At 43.6% G+C, this 6,000-nt stretch overlaps 1 protein-coding gene across 3 annotated transcripts in view; it reads right to left on the bottom strand.

Moving 5' to 3' along the window:
• Positions 1–2,098: 2,098 nt before the first annotated feature.
• CDH20 (cadherin 20) overlaps positions 2,099–6,000 on the bottom strand; it is a 283,902-nt gene continuing 280,000 nt past the window's right edge. For all 3 annotated transcript variants that reach the window (XM_064160836.1, XM_064160834.1, XM_064160835.1), the window contains 2 exons: positions 4,463–4,714; positions 2,099–3,710 (listed from right to left, as the gene is read on the bottom strand). In XM_064160836.1, coding sequence (XP_064016906.1) covers positions 3,211–3,710; positions 4,463–4,714 — 752 coding nt within the window. In that variant the 3' untranslated portion in view covers positions 2,099–3,210. The remainder of the gene's footprint in view (positions 3,711–4,462; positions 4,715–6,000) is intronic.

The following is a 6,000-nucleotide window of genomic DNA, read 5'->3' as shown; positions in this document are numbered from 1 at the left end:
GAAGTTTATCCACTCAGACTGGCTTTGATGCACAGGAGAGCTGGGGACACTGGTAAAGGCATATGGAATCTTGTCCTGGCCCTTTTAAGACTTCTGTCCTCACACTAGGGCTGTAACTTCGAGGTGTCTGCTGGTGTGGCAGAGCTCAGTCTCTCCATCATGGCAGGCTGAGCTTTCTGATTGTAAACTGCTAGCAAGTTTTATGTAGTACTATAAATATTCCTGCACACAAGGCCAGGTGTGCCCTTGAAGGCCTAGGGCAGAAGACTGAGAACCTGCATGAACAGGATGTTTGTTTCACTACCAACCTGTGACAACAATAAATCTACTTTGAACTTAGCATCTTCTCCCCACTTCTGCTTTGGACTAGGCCTGCTGAGCCCTGATGCCTGTATAAATAGTGCCTTTTTTATATTGCAATAGATAAAACCAGAACATTCTTCAGGTTTGCCTGTGGGAGGGTAATAGATGCAAGTGTTGATTGTTTGCATAGAGGTTTTACAGACTTCAAAAAAATTGTCACCTCTTCCATAAAATGGAAAAAAAAGAAGCTAGGCTGCCAAGTGCCTACTGAACATCAGCTGCTAAGTGTGGCAGCATCAAGGCATCCAGATTTTGACTGTGCTTACAAGCTGAAGAGCACCTGAGGACAATCAGATAAACTCATGGTAGCACTCAGCTTAGGATGATGGGTTCAGAGCCCACTCTCCCTGCAGGGTCCCCTGTGGTGCAAGTGCAAACACATAACATGCTATTTGTCCTTCCCATCCAGGCAATACAGAAGCCAGGAAGCTGTTCTCACCTACTGCACACCCTGTCTTGCAGAGGCCAGTGCTGGGGGCATCTGTGGAGTGAAAAATAGACCTTGGAGCAGCTTGTACTGGGAAATCTCAATAAAGTAGGTATCTTCAAGTTGAAGGCAATGCGATCTTGGAATGTGCTTCTAACAGTTTTCTCCTACTCTGTCTACAGTGGGAGAAGCAGTGTGTTGGGACAGGGAGAACTAGCCAGAGGTTTCTTGTTACTGTAGACTGTGACTAAAGAGACAGTACCAAAATACCAAACCATAGCTCTGTGGAGGGACAAAGTCATCTATGTCCATTGCACACTTGTGCTTTATACCTGCCCAGGAACACTTTCAGCTTTGGATATAGTGATGCAGTGGAAGACTGTTTAGAAAATCTGTAGAGCTTTAAAAGTTGGGGGAGTTAAGAAGAAACTGACATCTGCTCAAACAATATAAACCTGATGTTTCATTTGGACAGGGAAGTGGTGAAACAGATGTCCTCTTTTTTCTCCTGTCTTATGGTCTGAGATTCCTTTTGTGTCAGGAGGTGAGGAAGCTCTCGGAAGTCTCAACAGTTTTTGGAGCAGCTGAGGCTGATCTCTGTATGAGTCTGCAGAAAGATAACTCCTGCCTTACACTGGCACAGCCAAAGATTAGGCAGAGTAGAGACAGCAGTGTTTTGTGCACATCAGAACCTGAACACAGTATGCATGTGGTAAAAGTGTGGTGATGGGGTGGTTATAGTCTGCACATCTCTTTTCTGGTAGATTTGAGATGCAGAGTCCTTAGCTGGAAAGAAACCCTCCAATGCCATTGCAGACTGATCTGCTTTCAGAAGCCTTTCATCACCTTCTATGAAATCTGTTAGTGTAATTTCCCTGGTCCTTCCTATTTCCACATGCAAACAAGATCCAGGCTTAAAACTTAGACTGTGAAGTAAGAATGATTGTAAATAGCTATCACATGTTGCAGCCTGTCAGAGACAGAGGCATGCGATTCTCTCAGGGCTGTCACTGGCTTCCAAGCTTCTCAATGCCCCAGCTGTGATGTTTTAAAAAATACCAACCAAGATGGGTTTTTTTAACCTCAGCATGCTTGGAATAGAAGCAACTTGTCTGGTGAGCTGCACATTTACTGATTCACTGCTAAGGACAATCTCCAAGTGAACACTGATAAAAGAAGCAGCCGATCTGCTCAAACCTTGTCTCCTTGACATGATGCTGATGAACCGTATCTCCCTTGCTGTTCAAGGCATGCCACAGATATACACTAACTACTGTGTGCAAAGCAGTCAAGAAATTGTCATCAGACTTTTTCTTCTGTTTAACTTTTATTAAAAGAGGTGCTAAGGTACTGTACTGTACGCAGTACATCATATTTATTACCAAAATTAACAAATATACAAAACTTATACATGTAATTTTCTTACATCCATTTATTGGTCTATAATACTGCATTTCTTCAAGTAGATTATCTACAGTATGTAAACATCCCTTGGATTGACCTCACACAGATTAGGAAAGCCCATCTAACCCATGTAGTTACCAAATACAGCTTTTTCTCTTTATTTTAATTATTTGGCTTTCATTGGTAGAATCTAATCTTCACATTTGGCACATGGAAGAGACATCTACAGTGCAAAAGAGGCAGATTTTCTGGTTTTGTTCTGAGCAGTTTAGCAGAGTTGTGTTTTTAAAAAGCCAAGAATAAATTTACATAAACTTGATAGGAGATGGATTAGTGTTAACACCAATGACTTTTCAATCAGCCATTAAACTAGAGCAGAAATTCAAAGTGTCTTCCACAGCATTCTCAGCCAGGTGGAAGAAAACCCTCAGCCTTGAGTCTAAAAGATTAACAAAGGACTCTGTTAGCAACAGACAGAGGAGGTTTAGTTTACAAAGAGCCCTTTGAGATTCCAGTTTCAATTTTCGGCTTTGTGGGATTCTTTTCCCCTTGTTAGCAAGCAATTTTGTTTCCTTTTTAATAGGGGGAAAAAATAACTGGTAGGGAACTTTTCTGTGGTGGCATTCTTAGCAAGTCGAAGATTACAGCTGGCATTTACAGATCTTTGAACTCAGGTGTGTAGAGCTCAGTGTACCTGTACATGTAGCTTGCTGTGTACAAGGAAGGGAGAAAGAGTAATTTTATTATATTCCAGGTGTGGAGCTTTCCAATTTTGCTGTAAAAAACAAGAAAAAATTTGCTTCCTTCTGCTTCTCACTTTTTCCAAGATGTGATTTAATTTCACCAAGTAAAGCTGATCCAGAGAGACCTTCATTCACACCCTTCTTCTCATTCTCATCCAAGCACCGTATTGCTATGTTTTAGGAGGCCTCATCCATGTCCATGGAAGCATCTGATGAGAATGAACTGAACTGGACACTGTTTCGCATGGGAACCCCTTTGCCGTTTCTCATCTGTTACCACAGAGCCCCGCTGCTGTCTGTGGCGCCGTACATCTCGGCCAGCTTTTTGAAGCGTGGACCCCAGTCTGTCAGGTAATCGTAGCTCTGGTCTGAGTCTGTTGTCACTGACTGTAGAGAGCTGAGCGACTCTGCCACTGAGCCGTTCCCTTCAAACATGTACGTCTGGAGGGAGTCAAAGGGAGGTGCCCACAGGTCCATGTCAGCTTCATACAGCTTGGCAAGCACATAGTTGTGGACATTGCTGTCCATGACACACGCCTGAGGCACATACCGGGAGAGGCTCTCTATTTCAGGGAGCATGTCCTGACGGTTTTTCACCACCAGCTGGGCCTCTCTTGGGTTCCACATGGCAGCAATATCAAAGGCCTCTGTGTCCTCCTCCCCGCCACCCTCGTCATCATACCTGACAATGTTCTCATGGATGTTCTCCTCCTCGTCAATGATGTATGGCTGCTTCCGCTGGCGCCGCAAAGAGAGGATGAGGAGCACCAGCACTGCAGGAGGTAACCAAGACATGGGGCCATTAGTAATGGGTCAGATCTTGCAAACGTTTCAGACTCTTCACTGCCCTGTTTTCCCCTGGGTGATCTCAGCCAGTCCCTTGGATTTAAAGAGCTGTAGTGTTTGCAGGTGGAGAGGTGTAGAAATCGCCCACCTCTCAGTAAAAAATAGCATCGTGAAGTCCTGCTATCTGTCCCTTTTCTCAGCTTAATGCTTAACACTTGGTGGCACTTAAGATGTATATCCAGCAGTGCGTGTGATACACTGAAGTGATACTTGAGCTACTTTTCAGCTAGCCAGATACCAGTAATTTATCCGCAATGCTACTGAAATCCAGAGAGAGATTTTTTTTCCTAATGGACACCCTGGCATTTTGGGCATCTGGCAGAAATAATTGCAGGCCATAGTTTTCCCTCATTTCTATACCCCAGAGAATGAGGTGGTATGCTGCTGCCTGTGCCATCTGGTGGTCCTTGATTTGGCCCTTTAAGTATGTGTGTGGCTAAATGTAATCTATACATATATGTGTGTACATGTGCATTTCAAGGTGAGGTTTGCGCGAGCTCTAGGCAACTTGATCTAGTTGAGGATGCTCCTGCTTACTGCAGAGGGGGTTAGACTAGATGAACTTTGGAGGACCCTTTCTATGATTCTGTGATTTGTGTCCTTCAACTTCAATGGCTCAGCAGCCCCCTGGACAGAACCAACAGGTTTGTCCTCTCCCAAGAAGAAGCTGAGGGTTTACCTAGCAGGACAAAGATACAGGCGAGGATTGCGATGAGTGCCCCTCTGCTCAGGCTGATGGGGAGGACATAGGCCTCTGCATTGCAGGACATCACCATGCCGTCATCATCACAGCTGCATACGTGCACGGTAAGTGTGCCCGTGGTGCTTAGCACAGGGCGACCATTGTCGCTGATCAGGATGGGAAGGTAAAAGGTATTCTGCTCCTGTTGTCTGAAGCCAGAGCGCCTTGTCAAAATCCATGCCGTATTGTCTAAGGGTAGAAAATAAATGGACAGAATGCAGAGTATTCAGCAGACAATATCCATATCCATTTCTCTTCTTGTTTTTTCCTTGTCATTAATTTACTTATTTTTATTTGTATCAGTTTGTCACTAATCAGCATTTTGCCCCTGCTTCCCAGAGAGATACTGCATTCCAGTATCTGCTCAGGCCATTGCTCCAAACCTGCAAAGCATATGCACCTCTAAGAGGTGTCTTTGCCCATTCTGACGTAAAGTGCTCAGAGCAAACTCACAGCCTTCAGATTTAGCTAAAAGAGCATTCAGAAGGAAAACCAGAAACAAACAGTTGAAGGCAACTGTTTGTCTAGTTATTCATGTTTGGCAGCTTTTCTAGACCTGATGCTTAAATGCTGCCACTATTTTGAAGATACTGCTCTATAATCCTTGTGGCTAAGTTCAGCTACTCTTCTTTTATGATATATAGCATGGTCACCTGCTTGAGGCAACAAGATGACGAAGGAAACAGCACCAGCTTGCTATCTCAGTGAAAATTTGCAACTAAACATTTTTCACTGAAATATGTGCAGTTTAGCTGTCACTGTTGCCATTGAGAAAGGTCAGACTGCTTCATGTCATCATTGTCAGAATTACTCTGCTTTGACTTGACAATTCTTGCTTCATTTAGTGTGACCACTTCTTTTTATAAGAATTTAAATTAAAAGGAATCAAAATTATACTACTGTAATGAAATACTGAGTGACCTAACAGCCAGATACTGTTGGTCGTTTTGAGAACTTCCTCGCTTTGGGGCTTTCCCCTTCATATTCAGCATGGCTTTCAAAATGTCAGAATTTCCAGTGGCACTTGAATTTCTCTCTGTCCCCTCCCTCAAATTCCGCACACTGGGCACCAAGTTTCTTAATAAGTAAGACATTAGATTAAGGAATTTGTTCTTCCCAATTCTCATCTTAAGAATGCCAAATAAAAATTTTGGACATCAGTAATGCTGTTGTTCAAGCATTTTGGTCTCAGAGACTTTAAAAAGTGCAAGACAGGGTGTCTCCAATGTGATCTGGCCCAGTAGGGAGTTTAAAGGAATGTAGAGGAAAATTGGCCATTCTTACAAATATGTCTGGAAATCTTGGACCAGCAAAGATGAAAAACACAGGTACTTCTCTCTGGCACAGCTGTAAGCCCTAACCTTGTGCAACAATGCTGTGGTGTGTGGAGGAGCTGAGCCTCATGCAGTTTCTTCTTCTACTTAGTTTAGTTTCCTGTTGCCTTGGTTCAAAAGGGGTCACAATCTGGCCATCTG

This window comes from Pogoniulus pusillus, chromosome 21 (assembly GCF_015220805.1).
Source record: "Pogoniulus pusillus isolate bPogPus1 chromosome 21, bPogPus1.pri, whole genome shotgun sequence".
Lineage (NCBI taxonomy): Eukaryota > Metazoa > Chordata > Aves > Piciformes > Lybiidae > Pogoniulus > Pogoniulus pusillus.
The sequence above is the reverse complement of the archived record's forward strand: the minus strand, read 5'-3'. Positions and strand labels throughout refer to the sequence as shown.